The sequence below is a fragment of the Oryctolagus cuniculus genome, chromosome 1 (assembly GCF_051225735.1).
Source record: "Oryctolagus cuniculus isolate XC-2025 breed Fujian yellow rabbit chromosome 1, ASM5122573v1, whole genome shotgun sequence".
Taxonomy (NCBI): domain Eukaryota; kingdom Metazoa; phylum Chordata; class Mammalia; order Lagomorpha; family Leporidae; genus Oryctolagus; species Oryctolagus cuniculus.
Genome location: NC_142867.1, coordinates 102,126,422 through 102,149,104, shown reverse-complemented (window position 1 = coordinate 102,149,104; position 22,683 = coordinate 102,126,422). Strand labels below are relative to the sequence as shown.

At 40.2% G+C, this 22,683-nt stretch overlaps 1 protein-coding gene across 4 annotated transcripts in view; it reads right to left on the bottom strand.

The window, feature by feature from the left end:
• Window positions 1–1,421: 1,421 nt before the first annotated feature.
• ZC3H12C (zinc finger CCCH-type containing 12C) overlaps window positions 1,422–22,683 on the bottom strand; it is a 78,296-nt gene continuing 57,034 nt past the window's right edge. For all 4 annotated transcript variants that reach the window (XM_051849607.3, XM_051849617.3, XM_051849619.3 and 1 more), the window contains exons 3-6: window positions 17,974–18,113; window positions 11,547–11,781; window positions 8,422–8,528; window positions 1,422–7,775 (exon numbers count right to left, since the gene is read on the bottom strand). In XM_051849607.3, coding sequence (XP_051705567.3) covers window positions 6,379–7,775; window positions 8,422–8,528; window positions 11,547–11,781; window positions 17,974–18,113 — 1,879 coding nt within the window. In that variant the 3' untranslated portion in view covers window positions 1,422–6,378. The remainder of the gene's footprint in view (window positions 7,776–8,421; window positions 8,529–11,546; window positions 11,782–17,973; window positions 18,114–22,683) is intronic.

The window sequence follows — 22,683 nt, the reverse complement described above, 5'->3', positions numbered from 1 at the left end:
CTGGGACGCAAACACAATCCCGGAGTACCCGTCCCCCGCAGTCTCTCCCAATCTGTGGAGGCCTTGCTCAGAAGCAGACCATCTCCCCACAGCCATCGAAGTGCTTCGGCCTCCAGATAGCCACGTCCAAGGAAGCCCTTGACGGGAGACCCCGCTTGCTGCTCCCTGTCTGCTCCCAGAGCCACTCAGGTGGCTTCACACAGCTCGGAGCTCAGTGAGAGCACAGCCCCAGCCCGGCACACAGTACCACACCAAGAGGACCTCTGCGGTCGTCGTCCGTCACCGGCCGGCCTTGGCGATCCGAGAAACTACGGGGCCATCCTGGGATAAGTGACCCATTTTAACCAGCACGCTCAGCCAGAGACCTGGAGGCACTTCTAAATCACCAGAAACAATCACCTTAGAGACAGGTGAGAAAACACTCACCGCAGCTCATCCCTAGTTGTCTAGGACACGTAACTTTCCATTTGCACAGGAATTAATTATGCTTCTAACACACTGATCCTGCACCCGTGCTTACACCATAGCACGCCGATGATGCCATTAACACTGAACACAGGCAGCTGCAGGGCTAAAGCCCAGTGCGCTCACTTATTTAGCATCTGTGCTGCCAGGGGCTCGCTTACTCCATGGAACAAAAACAAACCACCACAGGAAACACGAATTTTTAAATTTTTTTCGCTTCAGTGAAACAATCACATAGCTGCTCTAATATGGATTTCCAGTAGGACTAAAACACTGCTTTTGGAATTGTAAAAATTTCATTTCAAAAACACACAGTACAGATACAGGATAACTAGAATCACGTCAGTTTATCAGAGGGTTGCTCTCAACACCTTCTTTGCCTCACTTTTCCTATATGAAAAGTTTGCAGGATCAAATTGAAAATTCTACTATCAGCATACAACTAGGGTCTATGAGAAAAAACCTAAAAGGAAAACCTAAAATAAGTAATCTGCTATGTCTCTGCAGAAATTTGCATGCTTGTGAGTGTACGATTTCAAAACACCTGAAACCTCCTTCATATAAACCATTGCTCTCCAATGTGTTTCTCTTTTGAGACTTAAACTGCTTTAAGAAGAAAGGTGGCAAGGCCTTCCTGGACAACATTTTGTTATTCATCTGTAATACTTGGACAGAAAATTGGCCTATTTTGTACATGGCTTAAGAAATGCAATCTTATACATTTTACAAAATTAAAACATGCACAGACATTTTCCACTGCCAAGTGTCAAAACCTCAATTGTTTTTAAGAACGAAAAACTAAGGATCTGAGGGAGAAAGCCCCTTCTAATACGTGACAGTGTTCTTATCACAGGAGCAAGAAGAAAACAGAAAAAAATTATGTAACCATTTCAAATAATAAACCAGAAAAAGCCAGAGCAAAATTCCAATTTTCAAAAAAAGCATGACTACTTAAATGGATGGTAATGTTCATCACTATTTAATGTTCTCAGGAATATGGTATTGACGAAACACCATACAGAAAGTATTATGGGTGAACATGCTCAACAGTGTGTACTTCCAGTGAATTCCAGATTACACATGATCATAGTAGGAATATCATTCACCACTGACAAGCCTAAGGTCTCTTAAAAATCTAAACATTTTGAGAGATGCACTTTGTTTCATAGGAAGAGTCACAATGTAACAGATATACTGACATTACAGCTACAATTATGCTACTGACAATCTTTAATTGTACAGAATACAGCTTGAGTAGGTGAAATTACAAGATAATTATCTTCTTTAAAACCATTTTTAAAGAAGGACAGAGTTGTCATTTATTAGAAGCCAAAAACAAACAGAAAAATGTAACTGGTAAAGACAGTCTTTAGAACATTCGCGGCTAATTTTCAAAATACAACAGGGTTTTTGGTCCATGAGGCCACTGAGAAATAAAAGGCAGGTAGAGGGTTCTCCTTTTCAATATTAATTCAAAGTTCCTGGAAAAATTTCAATATTTAGTAAAACATCTTTTTACAGAATACTTTAGATGCAAGAAATACCGAATAAATAAAAGGTATGACCAGCGTAAAAAGAGAAATGACTACTGCCCTCTTAGAAAGGACATCAGTGCCAACGAGAATTTTGGTGACCATCAATTGCAATAAAATTATTTCTTCTCAAAAGCACATCCTTAAGGGCTGACTCCTTAATGCTGTCCCTCAGGGCAGGGATCAACAAACGAAGGCTCACAGGCCAGATTCTGCCTGTTTCTGTAAATAAAGTTTTACTGGAACACAGCCATATGCATTCATTTACATACTGTCTCTGGCTGCTTTTATTCTGGAGAGGCAGAGGCGAGCAGTGTTTAGAGATGATTCTCAAAGCCTAAATAATTTACTGTCTGATACTTTACAGAAAAAGTTTGTCAACACTTGCCCTAAGGGCTTCCTTGACCAATGTCAAACAATTCAATTTTCTTTAGTATTTTTGACCCTCTGCTCTCTTCTTCTAATGCACCTGTGTGATCAGCTTTTAATATACTTTGTTGGAATACACCTTGTAAGCTTAATATCACAGGTGTGTTTTCTTCTTTAGCCTGGAACATTTAGAACATAAGCTTATCTCTAGCCATAATGTGTTTGAGTTCCAGTCAGTCAGGAGTTCTCCAGGAGTTAGATGATAATAAAGTGGATGAGCCATATGCCAACAGAATGGCCAGAAAAATGTACCACTTATTTTATACTGAATAAGTTGGACAGCAAAAAAGTAACAGAAACCAAGTGCATTTACTTTAGAGTAAATGACATTAAATCAGAGGGAAAACAGCTTGAGAGTTTTCAAAACACACACACACACACACACACAGCCATCCTCCCATACAGCACAAACTAAGGGCTATCACATAAAGCATATTTGTTTTATAAATATATTACTGTCTATATACATATAGATACATCCTTAAAAGGCAAGTTAAATAATTATTTATATAATCAATACAACTCTAAGGTTTTTTTTGTGTATTTTAAAATTACACGTTCTATTAAAATTACCAAAATAATTTTTAAAAAATACCAGGAATAAAACCAGTGAAGAGCTGCTTTCCATTTAAGTGGTTCTGAATCTTCTCACTGGTCACACAGACCCCAGACTTGGTTAACACGACTGAAAGAAACACAGTTCATCCAGGGAAAAGGCAGCCACCGATGGCACTCACCTCTCCCCAGTTTTAATGCTTCATAACAAGTATGTATACATATTTATAAAACACTCTCTTTAGTTCTACTATACATTCTCATACATGAATTTTCGTGAAAACACAAAATTCAAGTTTCCACCAGTATCAAATATTTTATACTGGTGTGCTGTCTTTCAATGTTTTGTTAATGACAGACTATCAGGATACAGGGATCATACAAATGACACGGAAAACGTCTGTAACACATGCAAGACAGGAGCAAACACTAAAGGCCAGTATTTGGCCACTGGGTACTATTCCCTCTGGACTAAGACACACAGAGACTGCTAATTATGGTGGAAACTACAGTCACCTGTCAATCGTTCAGGGGCCAGAATATTCCAGATTGAGTCATTTTTCTTTCACCAGTTGATCACTTCTGGTGAGTTCACTACTTATCAACATACCTCTCTCTGCTTTTTAATTTATTGGTTTTTAGCAGGTCTGATAAATAGGGATTAGGGAGAAAGTTTTGGTTAAAATGAAGGTCTGTGATCAGCTATGGATTTAATCTAATGATGGGCTCCTTTTATTTACTGCTTTGATAAAAAAAGAATTTGCTGTACCTAATTCTGCCAAATGTGCTCAAACAAACAAAAAAGCAGGACAAATTATCCCCTGACCACAAGAAAACTGCTACTTATGAACCCACAATGAATGACACTGACATTCAGAGTGGGTTGGGTGAGAGCTAGTCACCTAGTTCATGTGGCAGCACGGGATGTTATTTTTCCAGAAAAATAATGACAGTCCCCTAAAAATATTACAAGGTCAAATTAAAAGTGCCACATACATTTCATCTAAGATGTCATTTAAAAAAATTTAGTAAGGTTTGGTAGAATCTTCAAATAATTGAAATATTGAAAAAAAATGAGGCCAAACCTATATGTACAATCAAAAAATGATTGCATATAAAAAATAAAAGGACCATGGCGAAAATAAAAGATACTACATATTTGTAACCCGACTTTGGCACTCGTTTAGCCTCTACTTTGAAACATTTTCGATAGATAGTGACCAAGAAACTCAAGTGGAGCGATTTCCCAAGTGAGTGGGGTCGTTCTCAGACAGACACCACTCAGCATGGTTTGGGTGGCATCACTTGTCTGATTTCAGGGAACAGATGAGTGCCACACTCACTTCAAACACAACAGCAAGAATTGTGTAGAACACCACTTTCCTGAATTAAGTTTGCTGAACACGGTTCAGATTATTGGATATGTCAATATGCACAATGCCTTTTAGAAGCATTTACTGTATACCCAAATCCTACTTCATGCGACACACAGTGTCACACAAGTAGTGAAAATGTTATCCTAGGCAAAGGTGCTCGGACATTATTTTCAGGCAGCATTTTACCTTTATTTTAAGTTCACACTAAGTAAGTTTTAGGAGAAAGAAAAATGCCAATAAATTTATTTAATATGTTTTAATATATTATATAAAACTAAGACAGACACTTTTATGTACCTAAATTGTTACTTTTATTTTCTACCCTATTCTAAACCTCAATTTTACTTTAAAAATTTGTATTTAAATAAGGGATAAAATGTTGCCCAAAAGTCTAATCATAGTTACACATTTGTGTTTTAACTAGATCTACAAATCAAAATAGTTCGTATAGTTAAAAAGATACAATTTGTATCAACAGTAAAAGGTACTTTCTGGTTTTTCAGGGCTTTCCTTCAACCGTGTAGAATAATTACAATGACCAGGGCATCCAGGCAGACTGTGGAAACGGATCTGAATGTGTCTGTTACACATCGTAAAATGCAAAATCTGCAGGCAACAAGCAAGCTCCGTCAATCACACAACTGTCTGCCACGGATCCCAAAGCCTGTCTTCTAAACTGCAGAAATGAATTCGTTGCTAGCAAAACCCATGACTTTGAAACCAGAAATATCCCTTACTAATACTAGAACAGACTTTAGTCTGTATCTAAAACTACACTATTTGTGGCAAGAATCTGGCCTTAATAATATAACAGGCCCCCCCCAACCCCAACCCCCCCCCCAAAAAAAAAACCAACTACCTTCAGGAAAATGGAAAATATACAATATCTTACAAAAAATTTAAGTTACCATTTACAATTCCTCCATTACCGTTTCTATAGTGCAGTTATCAATAAGTGTTGCATATCGTCAACACATGAATCCACTCAGGCCAGCCTTCATAAATAGCAAGAAAGTTAAAGAGCATACTAAATATAAAAGTTGCATTGAGAATAGATTCATTAAAAACAAGCCAGTACTGTAAAAGGGTTATTTTATCCAGTATTATTGTGCCCCCAAAACAAAAAGACATACATATTAAAAATGCAGGCTAATGGAAATCTAGAAATTCAACTCCATTTCTATTGTCTAGAAGCACATTAGAGCTGGATTACAAAGCTCTAACCTGTAACAGTTACGGCTTTTGCCTTCTTTGTAAAAAAAAAAAAAAATGGAAACAATTTTTTTCCATTGATTGCATCTGCTTTCTTTTAAACTGACCATATTAAATTAACTAATTTCTTAACAGAAAACAATCCAAACAAAAAAAAGTGCCATACTGAAAATCAAATCATTCATATATATATATGTATATATATATATTGTTACCCATTTCAACAAATTGGTAACTTACACTTTGTTTAAAATATAAAGTCAGTGCTGTAGTATATCTTTGTTTCTATAAATTATGATTATAGCACAAAGAAGCCCACGTTCCCCAAATAAAAATAACTTAAAAAGCTGTAAAAGATTCTAATTAAGCTTGGCTTGAAAAAACAGTTTGCTAGGTCTAATTAAATGTTCCACATTCTGAAGGTATTGTAATTGCTTGCAATTGATAGACAAACACCCAGTTAATAAAACATGAAACAAGGATAAAAAGTGCTGCATATAAACCCCTGATGCACCAAAGATTAATATCAAAGATCACGGATACATCTATTAAATCAAACTGGAAAAACTTCCAGCCAAGGATATAGCTTTAAAAAGGAAATGTTAAAAAAAGTTTGAATGTAAAGCAATCCCGGGATACTTCCACCGAGTGGGGCTATACATACAGATTCCATGATACAGTATTTCACATAAATGGATACTACATGACCTCCTCACTGGGAAGGAGATCACATGTGCTATTGTAGCAAACCTCCTTCAGCATTTGAGCTGAACAAAAAACTACTAAACACCACAAAGATGCATCAGCTTTCAATAACCCAGTTGGGATTTCTCCACTAGAATGGCCGCGGCGAGCTGCTGGGGATCTGTCATGTGAGGGTTCCTTTTCATGACGATTCTCACAAGGTCAGGTGGGAAGATGTTGCACAGGTTGATGTAGATCTTTTCTCGGCTGTCTTGATACCTTGGAGGATCTTGTGGCATTCCACAGTACGGGATTCGCCAGGTCGGCTCTTGCTGTTCAGGTAGGCTCTGGAAAGTGAACTGCTCATAGCATGGCTGTGTGGAGTTGTCGGGCAAGGAGTAAGTCTGCCGGTACCCATACGTATCCATCCCGTAACTTGGCCTGTCCCAGCTGCCCAGTCCTTCCTGCCGGGAATAAGGCTTCCTTTGTCTGGAAGGAGAGCTGTCATACAGTCGAGAATCCGAAATGCTGTCTATTCTCGTGGCCACTAAGGACCTCCCTAGGTGCGGTGCCTTAGAGTGTGCTGAGCTTGGGGGAGAGGGGTAATCACCAGGACAGCTGGACCGGGCACCCACGGCCGGGTGCTGCAGGTGCACAGCCAAGTGAGGGAGAGGAGGCTTGTGATGGAACTTTGGTTCTTCATGACTGTAACTTTGCACTCTGGTTAAGGGGTCGTGGAAATTCTGCAGGAAGGGTTGGGAATTAAGGCGGCTGTGAGGGTGCATGTGTTGACACTTCAGATTCTCTTCCAGCTGCGGGTCGGGAGAACTGACATAGGACCGGTCGTTGTACCCCACGTAGGAGTCGCTGCTCCCACAGCTCATGCTGCCTTCACTACTGCAGTCAGAGGCGACAGAGCTGATTCTGTAATCTGTGTCTAACGAGAACCGCCTCTCAGGACTTCGTGGGCCTGAGATACTCAGGTTTGAATATGCATTCAACATGGAATAATATCCGACGTCAACTGGGGAGTCACATTTTGGGTACTGTTCATAAGGCATTGGCGTTCCATGGTTTTTGGTTGCCATCATCATCGGAGGATATTGTCCCTGTGGTCTTTGATCCTGAGCTGGGAAATGAACCCCAGATGGAAGGCCATTGCTTAAAGATGTAGTGCTTTGGGGTTTTGCAGAAGAAGTAGCCGGAATACTAACTAAAGAAGGAACAGACCTGGTTTCCAGTTTGTTTTTGGTGGGAAGCTTTTCTTCTAGGTCTTGGTAGACTTGAGTCCTGATGCTTGGATCTGATTGCCTCTTTGGAGCACCTCGTTTGACGTCAGAAGTGCTATCAGCCTTGGTGCTACAAGGAACACTGTTGCTTTTCACCAGTCCTCCTTCATTGGCAGCTTTGGCCACTGTATTTCTAGACATGGCACGAAGTTCATCAGCCACTGACCGCTGAGGCTGACTGCCCCTTTCGGGATGATAGTATTTGCACTTGTGTCCGTAGGTGCACTTCTTTCCTATGAAGAGTAAAAGTGATTAGGCAAAGGAACATCCAGGCAGATCCTGAAAAGTCAGGGTGGCCCTGCTACCTTAACTTGAAAAGGGGTGAAGTCAGGTAGGGGAGAGATGCTAAGCATTTCTCGGTTCCAAATTCTTGAGAAACGTCATGTTGTAGTCTTCTTACTTCCTTACTATCAAAAGCGCTACAAAAGTTTGCTGAACATAAATAATGACTTCCAGAGTTTTGGGCTAATACCCCACTTCCTCAGCTCACACCTGGCTCTTCTCTCCCAGTGGCAAATTGAGTAGGAAATTGAGTTTCACAAGGCAGCACGTACTGCTGTGGTGGAATAACACCATGACCACCTGACTGTATCCTGATGCAAGAACTGCCATCACCTATGCTCCTGAAAACTAACTTTGTATAGGGTTAACTGAGCTTTTCTGAACTGTGTTTTAATTCCGGGAAATGTGCTTATATAGAACCCAAATAGTTAGAAATCATTCTTTTTTCTTGGCTAAGACATTTTCTTAAATATGGTTACAGTAGAAAGAACCATACACTATGTCATCTAAAATTTCAAATATTTATTCTTACAAATAAATCTTTAACAAGGTATTGTTTTCTAAAGGTATATATTAAATATTCATAAATAAAGGTACCATATGGACAGGGCTGCTTTTTGTGTTCAGGAACAATAGGTTTCTTCCTCAAGAAATTATCCAGACTTGGGCCATGTCTGCCAAGAGGGTCATCCGGGGGCATGAACCTGTCATGGAGATAATAAAAAATGGTCTTTAATTTTAAAGATAGAGGACAAAGATTTCTTTACTTGAAATTTTAATCCAAGTGTTTTGAGTCAACATTTACGGAATAAGGAAATCAGTACATGAAGTTCTCTTTTCTTGACGAAAACAAAATTAAAATGTTTCAAGCTTAACTTGTATTTGTTTTAAATTCAAATATGTTTTGTGTCTAGCATGTTGTAATTAATTCTTTCCCTCAGCCTTGGGATTTTGTAAAGGATTTTAGAAAACAATATACTGACATTTTAAGAGAGCTTTATGAGGGGCTGGTGCTGTGGTATACTAGGCTGAGCCCACCCGCAGCACTGCCATCCCATATGGGAGCCTGTTAGTGCCCGGCTGCTCCTCTTCTGATCCAGCACACTGATATGGCCTGGGAAAGCAGTAGACAATGGTGCAAGTGCTTGGACCCCTGCATCCATATGGGATATCCAGAAGAAGCTACTGGCTCCTGGCTTCAGATAGGCTCAACTCTGGCCATTGTGGCCATCTGGGGAGTGAACCAATGGATGGAAGACCTTTCTCTGTCTCTTCCTCTCTCTAACTCTATCTCTCAAACAAATAAAAAATAAGATCTTTAAAAAACCTTTATGGGGCTATCACTGTGGCATAGTGGGCTAAGCCACCACCTGCAGCGCCCACATCCCATGTGGGTGCTGGTTAGAGTCCCGGCTGCTCCTCTTCTGATCCAGCTCTCTGTTATGGCCTGGGAAAGCAGCAGAAGATGGCCCAAATCCTTGGGCCCCTGCACCTGCATGGGAGACCTGGAAGAATCTCCTGGCTCCTGGCTTTGGTTCAGCAAAGCTCTGGCCGTTGCAGCCATTTGGGGAATGAACCAGCGGATGGAAGACCTCTCTCTCTGTCTCTGCCTGTCTGTCTGCTGTAACTCTACCTCTAAAGTAAATAAATATTAAAAAAGAGCTTTATGAACATTAATCTTATGAAGTGAGATGGAACAAGAGGGCAATGATGTGGCTACAGAGGAGGAGGGCGCGTGGCAGAATGCAGCGGGAGGAGGGAGACTGACTGAGCACTAATTATTTGTCAGCTACTTTACAGACACTATTTCACGTCACCCGGACAATAATGCCACGGAGTGGCTCCATTTTACAGAGTAGTACTCTCTTCCAACTCAGGTTTAGATGAATTAATTGTTATTTAACATCACATGGTACAGTCAAGAGTCTATTATAAGTGACTCCAAAGTCTTATTTTCTTCCCAATTATGCTGATGTGCTTCTCAGCTGAAGGAAACATCTTAGAGAAGTGAACTTATTATTTTGGAATGATTGCACAGTGAATGGAGGAAAGAAGAATTCATGGAATGTATAAAGACAGGAAGCTGAGATCAAAGACTCCTACTACTCCACATGTCACTGTTCAAACTTGAAATGAGCCCAATATTTACCTGCAAAATGTGAAAAATGTATGTAATGAGTGAACTCTTAGGGGTGTGTCAACATGGTTTAATAACACTTAGCAAATAAAGTTTTATAAGCAATGCAGCAACATTAAAAGTAAAAAAGAAGACAAGGTCACTCCACAGTTTTAACAGTCATTTTTCATATCTGGGTTGGATTTATGTCATTTTCCATATTATTACAACATTTTACTTAGTTTAATTAAACAAATGTTTTATGCTTTGCCTTTTTACATAAAAATATTTTTCCATTTTTCTTAATAGCCTTCCTAATAAAAATTCTGAACCACTGAGTAATATTCCAGGAGGAGATTTCTCTGCTATACATTTGGTTACCTGTGAATCCTTGAAATCACAAGCAATACAGGAATGAACATATCTGGTCTTTTTTTATTCATTTTAGATTCTAAGAGTTGAGATGATTTGGATGACAGGGTACACATATTTTAGAAGCCTGTGCTAATGTGCGCTAAACTGTTACATCAATTTACATGCATCTTTAACAGCATAAGGCACACACACAAATTTTTGTGAATTATGTGTATGAGAAAAATATAATGTTTTTAGATTTAGTTTGCATTTTTGATTGGCCACAAGTGATTTTTTCTGCATATTTATAAATGTATTTCATCTAGGACATTTTTTTGTCACAGTGTCTTGGCTTTCCATGCCTGAAATGCTCTCATGGGTTTTTCAGTCAGAATAGAATGCCTTAAGGGCTGATACTGAGGTCAGAGTGCTATTTAAAGTGATGGTCACTCTATGAGTCTGCTGTGTGGACCACTTCCCATGTTGGAGCATTCACTCCTTTTTGAGTCTATCTATTATTATTACCAAACCCTTAATCCTATCCATATCATCACTTTAACACTTAAGACCGTATTTTTACCACCCAGCTTAAGAGGATTTGGGGGCTTATGAAAAATTTTTAAACTGTACTCTTAGAAGTAAATCCATAGGAATGTATACGGAACTATATAGCTTTACAGGTAGAAACTGCATACACTTCATAATTACAACTTTAGGAACATGGTGATTCTTCCCACCATGCCCACCCTCCCACCCATGCTCCCAACCCCTCTGCTTTCTCCCTCTCTTATTCCCACTCTTATTTTTTATTGAGATCTATATTAATGTATTTACTTCTCATGAGATATACTTGTTCACATCATTTGTTCATTTGTGACTAGAGTTTAAAATTGGTAAAAACAACTTTAAAAGATCACATTTTTAGTAGGCTAAATGGTCTAAATTGATTTTGAAAGGCAGTTTTTTTGGGGGTGTCAGCCATTCCAGGTGCCTAGACGGAGTCTCACAAAACCTGTGCCTTCTGTGCTCTGTTAGTGACTTATGGCAAGGGCAGGGACCGGCACTCTCACAGGGCCTCCTGTGGCACAGTTCTACAGTTTGTGACTTCCATTGAGGATTCATATTGAAATCAGTTGTTGGCACAAACCTGACTTAGGATTGGGTCAGTGGCAAAAAGAGGATTCTACAGCAGCTGCCAGGGTCTGTGCTGGAAGGGAAGCAGCATCACTGGTTGGTAAAAGGTTTTACTTACTTGTCATTGACAAAGGAATACATTAATAACCGCTCGTCGATGAACTTCTTCCATTCTGGTTTTTCGTTAGCCAGATCCCTGTAGTTATCATTGGACACAATGATACCATCTGACTCAAAAGCCAGCTTCACGATGAACCTGTCATCATAGCACACCACGCGCCTTCCCTGGACTCGCCGCGACGGTGTGAACACCAGGATTTTCTCCTTCTCTAACTTACGTAAAATTTCCTGATCTGCAAGAGTAATAAGAATCAAAGTTTAGGAACAAACAAAAACATAACATGTACGGTAATGTTCATTCAATGTGAGCCTTTTTATTTACTGGAGTGCTTATAATCATTTAATTAGGGATTATGATTTACAGTTTGAAGATATAACATCATTTGCAACTCCATTCTTTCTTCAAGAATTTCAATAATAAGGATGTTAAAAGAGTTTAAAAAGGCATAAAACTTAAATATGATTAAGCAAATTCTGATTACATTGCATTAAGCTTTTGCTGAAGAGCTGAAGCCACCAGCACTACCAGTGTGTTACAGCATCTTACCCAGCTCTTCTGCAAGGCCATTCTAACTATGTAGTTGTATATGTGTAGATATGAACAACAGGTTTTCTTCCTTCAAAGTTTGTGTATTTAAAATTGTTTTATTATTTTTTTGAAAGCCAGAGAAGGAGAGAGAAAGAGAAGGAGGCAGGAAAGAAAGAGAGGAGGATGGAGAGGGGGAGAGACAGAGTGTGGGAGAGGGAGGGAGGACGAAGGAGAGGGTGATTTCACACATACATATATATTATATGTAATATATATACACATACACACATATCTATCTATCTATCTATCGATTGATCGATCGATTGATCGAGTCTCACAAAACCTAAGAGAAAATGAGAGAGAGGGAGAGCGAGCGAGTGCTCCCCATCTGTTGGTTCACATCTCAAATGCCCACAATGGCCAAGTTTGGGTGGGGCTGAAGCTAGGAATCTGGAGCTCAATCCAGGTCGTCCATAGTCATCACCTGCTGCCTCCCAGGTTCTGCGTTACTGGGAAATTGGAATCAGAAATGAGAACTGGGTTTAGAACCCAGGAACTCTAATGTGAGGTGTGGGCATCTTAACTACTAGGCTAAATGCCTGCTCCCTGTTTCTATACTTTGTGATTTCTTTTTTAAAAATAATGGATGTGATGGTAGGAGAGTTTGAAAGGAAATAGTAGAACTAATTGAGGTAGCAAAGGGAAGAATCTTTTTTTTTAAGACTTATTTATTTGTTTGAAAGAGTTATGTACAGAGAGTGACAGAAATAAAGAGAGAGAGAGAGAGAGAGAGAGAGATTGAGAGATTGAGAGATCGAGAGAGATCTATCTTCTATTCCCTGGATCACTCCCCGAGTAGCAACAACGGCCAGGGCTGAGCCAGGCTGAAACCAGGAGCCACAAGCTTCATGCAGGTCTCCCATGTGAGTGGCGGGAACCCAAGCACTTGGGCCATCTGTGGCTACCTTCCCCAGGCCATTATCAGGGAGCTGGATAGGAAGTGGAGCAGCCAGGAGTTGAACTGACACCCATATGCCAGCGTCCCAGGCAGTGCCTTTACTTACTATGCCACAACACTGGCCCTGGGGAAAATTTTTAAAACACAGAAAGTTAAGAGAGAATGGAGCAGTGAGGCCAGAAGTGTTGTTATGGACATGGCTATTAAATGTTTTGTTTTCTTTGCTATGAGACATGGTGACAAATACCAGCTCCAATTTATTTAAAAAAAAAATGCATCTCTGGGGCAGGTGTTTGGCCTAGCAGTTGAGTTACCAGTTAGGATGCCTCATCCCATATCAGGGTACCTAACTAGCTCCTGATTCCAGTCTCCTGCTAATACAGACCCTGGGAGGCAGCAAATGATGGCTCAGGAGGTTAGGCTCCAGAACGCATATGGGAGACCTGGATGGAGTTCCTGGCTCCTACTTTGGCACCCTGGCTGCTGTGGGCATTTGGGAGAGTATACTAAGGCAGGGAGCTCCTTTTCTGTCTCTCGAATAAGTAAATAAAATGTGTTTTTTTTTTTTTTTTTTTTTGAGTCCATCTTGGGGCTGGTGCTGTGGCACAGTAGGTTAGATTGCTGTCTGTTTTGCCTGCATTCCATATGGGCGCTGGTTCCAGTCCTGGCTGCTCCACATCTGATTGAGCTCCCTGCTCTGTGCGTGGGAAAGCAGCAGAAGATGGCCCAACTCCTTGGGTCCCTGCATCCAAGTGGGAGACCTGGAGGAAGCTCCTGGCTCCTGGCTTCAGATTGGCCCAGCTTGGGTGGCTGTGGCCATTTAAGGAGTGAACCAGAAGATGGAAGACCTCTCTGTCTCTCTGTAACTCTGCCTTTCAAATAATAAATAAATCAATCTTAAAAAACCCATCTCTTCAACAGACAATTACTATGTGCCTACTCTGTGGTACGTGCTGTGCTAGGTGTCACTAGCCATGGAGATTAAGAATGGTCTGTCCTCAGAGAGGTCTCAGTCTCGCCACGATGGACACCCAGGTGAACTAGGTAAGCAAGGGTTGCAACTGCCCTGGCAGAAGTACAAGCAGGGTACTTGGAAGAGGGAATCGAAGAGTGACATGGGTCTGCTCTAATACTGGCAGGTGGATTTAATGGTGTTCCTGACAAGTAAGTTCATTGAGACCAGAACCTTGGTTTAGAAAAGTGGCAGGGCAATAGACATAAATGTGGGCATTAAAACCAGAAAAAAAATCACAGAGAAATCTCAGGTGCTGCCACTTTGCATGTCAGACAGTCACAACAAATGCATCTGACAGGCTATGAGGAGACGGTGAGTTAACACACTTAGGGCCCCCAGCAGTATGCTTGCTGGCAGGCTCTCCTTAAACATGCGCTCTTCAACTTAATGTTAACAGGTGCATGTAACTGATTTAAAAAAAAAATTCATAGAAAACCAATACAAAATCCAAGTCCCATTTCACTCACAGACATTGTCACATTACAATTACTGTGTGTGTTTCCCTGATAAACATTTGGAAGGTTCCCATCAGTACCACCCAGCCAGCCCATGAGGCGCATGCAAGTAGTTGCTCAGTGTCTGTGGAATGAATGAATAAATGACCTACTAAAAGACGGATACTGGCTGGCGCCGTGGCTCACTAGGCTAATCCTCCGCCTGCGGCGCCAGCACCCTGGGTTCTAGTCCTGGTTGGGGCGCCGGATTCTGTCCCGGTTGCCCCTCTTCCAGGCCAGCTCTCTGCTGTGGCCAGGGAGTGCAGTGGAGGATGGCCCAAGTACTTGGGCCCTGCAGCCGCATGGGAACCAGGAGGAAGCTCCTGGCTCCTGGCTTCATATTGGAGCAGCGTGTCGGCCGTAGCGCCATTTTGGGGGGTGAATCAACGGAAGGAAGACCTTTCACTCTGTCTCTCTAACTCTGCCTGTCCAAAACAAACAAACAAAAAACAAACACACACCCGGATACTTGGAAGTCCTCAGCTGACATCCTGCAACAGGCTCACAGGTAACTCAAGGTACTCTGCCATCTGTGAGGGTGCGCCTCACTGGAAAAATAGGGGAGGAAGCTGTGTGGCAGCCTCCTGGGAATCATTTGCTTAATTTGCATTTCTTTAACACTTAATAAGGTTGGACTGATCCTAATAGTGTCCTAACTTAAACAAGTATGGGTTCAGCACAGTTAGTGAGTTCACTAAATCTCTCCTTCCGGGCACTGTGCCTGATACACAGCTAGTGCTTATGAGATATTTGTTAAATGAATGGAAGATTGGCAAAAGCGCTAGACTGAATCTATGATTCTGACAATGTTGACATCTATTTTTTTTTAACCAGGTTTCTTCTTTGACGCAGTGAAAGACTATTCAGTTTATCAGGTATTATCTGGTTGAGGGCTTTAGTCAAGATTACTCCCCAGGGGAGAAACACAGACGCCTTGGGGAGTTCTGTCATTTTGCAAAGCAACCTGCAGAGTGGCATGCTCCAGACACCTAGCAGGCTGGTACTTTTATTTTTTATTTTATTTTTTTAAACAGCATTGGGTACTTTTATTATATATAACATAATAATGAACAAAAATTACTTGCATTCTCATGACACTTTTACAGGAAGATTTAATAAAAGAAAAAATACTGAGATGTTCCTTCTGTGGAAAAAGAATGAGTAACAGTGGCAGCTTGGAAGGACAAAATTTATTACAGTGGTCTCGTTGTAACTGCTAGCTTCTCTCCTCATTAGCTTATTCTAGAAAAAGAATCATGACCCTGTGTACTCTAAGGTCTTTAAATGGAAGATTTTAGAGTTCTTAGTGACTCTCTGTCTGTGGTGAGCAGCACTATTAATCCCATGTAGATGTTTTCCTCCTCATAGAACTGTGAGAATGTCCTTCACTATCAACAGCTTCATAGCGATTGTCTTCGTTCTCTTGTGTTTCATGGAGATAACCAATGTAAGCCATGCAAAGCGAAAGGGTTACCAATTCCAAAGCCATTACAGGTTTGTTCTGTCAAAGAAACAATTATAAAGCCTCTTAAGACTAACAATTTGAGATCTAAAAATCTAAAAATCTATTTTCCTCTTGACATGCCACGTTTTTATTACTATACTAGCATCCCTATAGCAATATTGCAATTATGATCATTTATTCAGTTCTTTAGCCAACTTGCTCAACTCCAATTTAGAGATTAAAAAAGATCTTGCATGTCCTCTCCACTCCTCCTTCTCTTTATAGCCTAGGCATCTCAAACTTCCGCCTCTAGGAAGGAGACAATTGTGAGAGGAGTGAGGCTTGGAAACTGAACAGGTATTCAGCTTTCAGCGTTATCTATGTGACATGGAGAAGTTGCTTAACTTCTTTGGGTCCAAATATCCCCATTGGCAAATCTCTAATTTTATCAGGAAGTAAAAAATGAAGTAAACATGTTCTTGCCCAAGTTATAGATAACTGGTAAAAAGTCCTTTTCTTTTACAACGTATATTAGGCACAGCAATATTGACCATGTGCATGCTCATCTGGGAACCTCCTCTATTACTTCAAGGAATTTATGTGGTACAGGTATTTATGCTGTTATAATATTCTTGATTTACTGCTGGAAAATCCAAGACCCTCAGAGGTAAAATGATGGAGCTTTGAATTAAAAAAAAATTAAATACAGGGAAGATGTTCACAACTGCATAAGTGTTTATAGTCTGGTACACTTTGTGACTGGGGAAACTGCAACATGGACCCTCCTGTTTTGCAAGTTCATACTCAACAAACTAGCCTTTCTTAGGCCAGTGTAAATGCACAGCAGTGGTACAAACAGTATTTTCTGCTCCGCCACCATACATACTGTAGCACAGGAGTATCCCCTCACCCATAGATGACACATTCCGAGACCCCTGGTGCATGCCTGAGATCATGGATAGTACCGAACCTTATAAACGTTATTATGTCTTTCCCCATATGTAAATAACCTACAATAAAGTTATCTATTAGGTACAGTGAGATTAACAACAATAGAACAATTTTAACAAAATACAATAATAAGAATTATATGAACACGGCATCTATCTTGAAAGAACCAAGACAAATGTTAACATTTGCAGATTGTGGTTGACTTTGGGTAACTGAAACCTCAGAATCTGAAACCACTGCAGCCATCTGGGGAGTGAACCAATGGAGAGAAGACTCCTCTCTCTCTCCCTCCTTCTCTTTCTCTCTGCCTCTGCCTCTCTGTAAGTCTCCTTTCAAATAAAATAAGTAAATCTTAAAAAAACCCCACACATTTATTAAAAAAACCCCAACCATTATCCATTATAATCCTCAATGTTCCTAAAATATTTTGTTTTACACGTATTTGTATGTGAAACAATATTGAAAGTTTTCCTTCCACTTGCTTTTATTCACAGAGAGGTCTTAGAAGTCAACATTAAAATTCCCATGATGAGATCTAAACCAGTCTCAGCCACACCGAGCACTGTGCGCTGCCACTCCTCTCCTCTTGATCTCACGTTCCTTTCACGCTCAGCTTTCACGTCATTTACATACTTACAGATTTTGCTTTCTGAGTTTACTTCATGCTAATTTTCTGTAGCATATTAGACAACTGAGGTCCAGGCAGGTTCAGTGTCTGGTGAGTGGTAGAGCTGGAACTTGAATCCCGGTCCCCTAGCTGCTGGCTGGCTGTCTGGGTCACAACTTTACAGAGTTTGAAGTCAAGATTTCCACATAACTGATAACAAGAGCAACACAGTGACATCTAGCAAGGATTAGCGTTTAGTTCACACAAGCAATTGTTTTCAAATTTGAAAACAATTTTAATGTCCCAACCAAGAGAACGTGAGAGTCACACGGGTTGAGTAAATCAGGAACAAGCTATCTCACAATACCAATACCTGCACAAGTAGAACACAGAAGCCACGATCAACAGCTACCTGTAATGAGCTTACCTGTAATGAGAGCGTCAGGTCGGGACTGCTCTTTTCTCCAAGCAGGGACAAAAACCGTCACATCTTTGTGGCCTCTTTCCAAAAACCAATCCACTGCCAATTTGATTCCTCGACAGGAAAATACTTCTTTGTTTCCGTGGCTGAAAGATTGTTTTAGAACACTTAACAACACAACAAAATCTAAATTCAATCTAATTTAAAGTTTATAAACAGTAATGATCATAAAATTACAACAGTAATAAGATTTCAAATTTAACGCACACAGTTCAGAGGAGCTGTTTAAAATTAGTAAGTAAGTAAAATCAGGAACAGTAAGTTAGTTAAAATTGAGATCTGTGAGAAAAAAATAAGACAATTGGCATGATGATTGCATAGAAAACAGTGAAAAGTGAGTTTTCAAATGTAAAGCCGTAAGGTTAATTAGTCAGAAAGATACAAGAGCTTTTTGGCTAGGATAGGGGAAAAGGGAAGTGCTTCAACCTCAGAAAGGAGAATTTTAGTCAAATGTAAAGAAGTCACACAGAAAACTACCTATAAAAGCAGTGGAATGGAATACTTGCAAGTTTCTAAAAAGTCTGCTGTCTCAAGAGGCCTTGGGGGTACATTTCATTCAATGACTCAGTAATACGCAAAGTTTATTGGGTGATCAATGTAAAACAAAATACCACACACTCCCTGAAAGGGAAAGCATGTCCACAAGGCTTAATCTCATACAAGAAACACTTTCCCTATCCTACTATGAAAAGACACCTAGTTTCTGTTCAAATAAGATCCTGTTGGACAAGGATTAATGATGACAAAAGGGCATTCAAGACTGGATTAGCAGTCTCAGGGTCTCAAAAAACATGCTCAACTAAGAGTGTAGTCGTGCAGTATTTATCTAGCATCAGGCTCCCTGTGTACACTTTAACCTAACAATTTAAAAACAACACTCCCTTCAGTCTTTTTAAGGAAAAAGTTTCCTACTTTAAAAGTAATTAGTTACCTTTTTTTAATGTCAGAGCTCTAAAGGCTCCATTTCTTTCAGATATTTTTACTTCCAGGGCTGAATGACAGAATGTAGGGAAATACTTTGTTCACTTTTGGCATAAATCAAACATTAGGTATATTCTAGGGGCCCCGGGAAGCTCTAGGTTGGTCTAACACAGGACTAAAGCATTTTTAGTGAAGAATAAACAGATCCATTCGCTTTACAGATGTGGAAGGCTGCACTGTACACAGGGTTAGGGTAAGGGAAAAGGTCTCCTAGGTCTGTCTCCACAGTCCAGGGAAAGGTCAGAGGTGAAGCCAGATGCACTGCTGTTTCAGAGAACGGGACCGGGAAGGCAGAGTCTGAGGTCACGTTTTCTATGTGGGATGGGATACATGATAGCCAAGCCAACACCCGAGCCCAAGGTGATGGCAGTGATGGCAGACTTCACGGAAAATACTAAGATCTAATCAGTCGTCCAAAAAACTGGAGAAAAAGATGCTATCTCTCGAGAAAACATACTTTTGTACCAAGTACTCCTAAACACAAATACTCAATTACTAAAATCTTACTATGTTTTCATGCTGTATTAAAGCTTTGAAATTTATCAACTTTTACTTTGCTAGTAAACTCAAGATACTTGGTTTCCAGACAGGCATTTAATTGCCTCTGCTCTAAATGTGGACCTGCATTAGTCCTGGTAAGGGCGGTTGTGATGTTTCACTCGCTCTAGAAACTGAAAAACCCATCCGCTAATTAAAGGACCTTCATAAAATGTGTGTAAACACAGACCATTTGCAATCATAGGACAGAGATTCTACAGACTGCAGACATGGGGATCCAGGATGTTGTCTCAGGCAATTCCCATAATAAAGGCTGTTCTCTGGTCCTCTCCTCCCCAGCACTGCGCCTCGGAGGGAGAAGGCAGGCAGGAGGATGGAAGGCGGCACACCCAGTGTCAACAGGAGCACGCAGGGCCTGGCTCCCGAGCAGATGGAACACATCCACTGCCAATCTTGTTTTAGATGGAAAATTACCTCCCATTTATTTAAGCAACTGTAGTCAAGCCACCTGCTATTTGCAGCTGAACACGTCCTAACTGCGCTGCTGGGCATATAAAAAAATCAAAGAAAACTGGCACCACTCTATCAATACCAGGAAAAAATATATACTTTAATACTGCTAATACTTAATTAGTAATAAAAGTTACTACATAATAGTAAAAAGGACAATCCACAAGAAGCTACAGTAATTCTGAACTTTATCTTCATGACATACAGCAAGGTAAAAGGTCACAGGATCACTAGAAGAAATGAACAAATATCCTATCAGCTGACAGATGAAATAGAAACTCTTTAATAAGGCTACAGATAATCCTAACAATCTAAGTGACACACAAATTCTGGAGAATGTTACAAAAGAGAAAGCATTTCTTTCTTTTTTTTTTTTTTAAGATTTATTTATTGATTTTGAAAGTCAGAGTTACAAACAGAGATAGAGAGAGATCTTTCATCTTCTGGTCCACTTCCCAGATGGCTTCAAGGCTTGGGGGCTGGGTCAGGCTGAAGCCATGAATCTCCTCCAGGTCTCCCATGTGGGTGACAGGGGCCAAATACTTGGGTCATTTTCCACTGCTTTTCCCAGGCCATTAGCCGGGAGCTGGATTGAGTGGAGCAGCTGGGACATAAACCTGTGCACATATGGGATGTTGGCGTCGCAGGTGGCAGCTTTACCCGCTATACCACAACATTGGCCCTGAGAAAATCTTTCTAAGAACAAATTCAAGTTTTATAAAATTGGCTTTATAGTAGGCAATAGGCCATATTTCAATAAATACCAGGAACTGATATCATACATACAATATTCTTTGATCACAGTGTATCATATTGCAGATATAAAGTTCATAAGGGGTTGCAACACCATCAAAACCAACTAAAAATTTTAATTTAAAAATGATTCAGTTTGTAGTAGTAACTAAAAAAAAAAACTGAAAAAAATGATAAGAACTTGAAGCAGAAAACCTATAGTGAAGGCCAAGAGAAGAGTAAAATGAAAGGAACAGTATGCTGTTTTCATGGATGCTGGTGCTCAATTTACAAAGACAGCAACTGTCTTCCAATCAGTCTCTACAGGCCACTGCAAGTCCAATCAGATTCCCCACAAGGCTTTTCACAGAACCTGAGAAACTGACCCTAAAGTTGACATGGAAAAACAAAAGGTCAGGAATAAGATGATGTTACAGTGCATGAGACAGAGATGGGCTATGCAACAAATGAAGGCAACTGGTTCCATACGTGACAAAAATAAAGCTGCAATTTTCTTTCATACAATACACAAAGAATAAATTGTAGACAAAGATTTAAATATGAGCTAGAACTCTGTAAAACTTCTGGAGAAATTATAGGAGACATTCATATCAAGTTAGGGCAACATTTCTTTTCTTTTTATTTTAAAGATTTATTCATTTACTTGAAAGTCAGAGTTACAGAGAGAGAGATGGAGAGACAGAAATATTTTCCATCTGCTGGTTCACCTCTCAGATGGCCTCAATAGCCAGCATTGGACTGGGTCAAAGCCAGGAGCCTCCTCCAGGTCTCCGGTATGGGTGGCAATGGTCCAAACACTTGGGCCATCTTCCACTGATTTTCCCCGGCTATTAGCAAAGAGCTGGGTCAGAAGTGGAGCAGTCAAGACACAAACTGGCATCTGTATGGCTTTACCTGTGATGCCACAACACCAGCCCCACAATATTTGTTAAGAAAAACCACACAATCACATGCTATCAAGGAAAAGGTAGACACGATGGAACACAAAAGACTCCATAATAAAAAAAAAAAAAATCACAGACCGGGAGAAGATATTTGCAACACACAAGAACATCAAAAGATTTTACCCAGAAAAACAGGTAACCAATTTTTTTAGGCAAAAGATCTGAACAGTCAATTCACAGAAGGAACCCAAATGACCAATAAATATATGAAAAGACACTCCCTAGCAGAGAAATGCAAATTAAAGCCAAAATGAGACACTACTTCACACCCATCAGATTGGTAAAAATAAAGTCTGCAAACACCAGATGTTGCCAAGAATGTGTGAGAGTAGGAACTCATACACTACAGGTGGGAGTGTAAATTGGTATAACTATTTGGGAAAGCTATTTGGCAATACTTTATGAAGTTGAAGGCGTGCTTTCTCTAAAACACTGGAATTCTATACCCAGGTATAGTAAAATCCAACAGTAATTTGAAATTAAATTTAATTCAATTAGCAATCGACTTTTATCCTCTCCCCAGACTTAGGCCTCACAGTGGGCAGGATAATGTCCTTATCTTTTATAAGGGGAGGGAGAGGCAGCCAAGTGGAGATGCGCATGGTGGAAAGCTGATCAGGCCAAAAAAATACTAACCAGGAAATCCTTCAGATAGATGTACTGCTCATGTCTTCAGAGTCCCTGTCAGTCACCAAGATCCAGATTCATCCCTAGTGACATCTAAGTCTGAGCAGAAAACCACAGGTAGTTCTAAACTGTAGATGGGATTTAAGACCAGAAGGGATATTGGGAGACTCAAGGATGTGACCAATCATACATCCTAGAAACATTATAAAGGGTGACTGACTTCAGGAGTTACTGATGAATCATAAAATCAGTGTAACCTAGGAAAAGATTGGACATCAAAGTATGTGCTATGCAGCTACTGACAAAAACTATCTGTTGACTATCTACTAAAAAAACAATCTTA